Below are 826 nucleotides of genomic sequence, written 5' to 3' on the forward strand. Positions count from 1 at the left end.
CCCCGCCGGCGCGGGCAGCCGGCGGACCCTCAGTTTTCTCAGCCGCCCCTCTCCCTGTCGCTCACCATTCACGCACCCCACCGTTTTTCCACACACTCTTTGGTGCAGGTGGGTCCTCGACTGGTCTGCCCACTACGACCCGGCCCTCGACGCGGCCCACCAAGACCTGCAAACCTTCACCGCTCCCTTCACGCCGCCGACCTCCTACCATGGCCCGCCCTCCTACCACGGCCCACCCTCCTACCACGGCCCGCCCCCTGCCGGCGCGCTCGCCATGCTTTCACTCTCGCTGCCCCCCGGCGCCCGCGGCGGCGCCGCGCCGCGCGCGTGGGCGCTGTCGGGATGGGGCATCGGCGGCGCGGCGCCGTGGGCGCCCGCAGGCGAGCCGCTCGGCCGCGCGGTGAACAGCGCGAGCTGGGCGCACGGCGCGCGGCCGGGGGCAGCTGCAGGGCGGCTGCCTGCCATGGGCGAGGAGCGCGGCGACGAGGACGACGCCGCCGCGGCGGGGGCAAAGGCGGCGTCGGTGGTTTGAAGCTTTCCGAGGTTGAGACGTGGCCGAGGATCGCTTGGCTTGCAGAGGATCTGGAGATCTGGAGGAGCTGACCACGAGCTTCCGACGTCCACAAGCGATTGGAGAGGGTACGCATCCATGAAACCAAGATGTGGAACTTTGGAACGACAGAAGAGCGGCGCGGCCTTCCCCAACTCGGCTGCTTGACCTGGCGTGTGCCGCCTGTGGGGGCTGGAGCCCTGCTGCCGCGTCCCGCCGCCCGTGCACTCCTGCCTCGCGGGCCGGTCGCGCCGGGGGCACCTGTTTAGGCCCATC

General features: G+C 71.8%; 1 protein-coding gene across 1 annotated transcript in view; it reads left to right on the forward strand.

Moving 5' to 3' along the window:
- MNEG_7988 (hypothetical protein) overlaps positions 1-532 on the forward strand; it is a gene marked incomplete at both ends in the record, with an annotated part of 5470 nt that extends 4938 nt beyond the window's left edge. Inside the window, one exon of the mRNA XM_014043541.1 lies at positions 109-532. Within this exon, the coding sequence (XP_013898995.1) occupies positions 109-532 (424 nt within the window). The remainder of the gene's footprint in view (positions 1-108) is intronic.
- Positions 533-826: the final 294 nt, after the last annotated feature.

Source organism: Monoraphidium neglectum (assembly GCF_000611645.1).
Source record: "Monoraphidium neglectum strain SAG 48.87 unplaced genomic scaffold scaffold01470, whole genome shotgun sequence".
NCBI lineage: Eukaryota > Viridiplantae > Chlorophyta > Chlorophyceae > Sphaeropleales > Selenastraceae > Monoraphidium > Monoraphidium neglectum.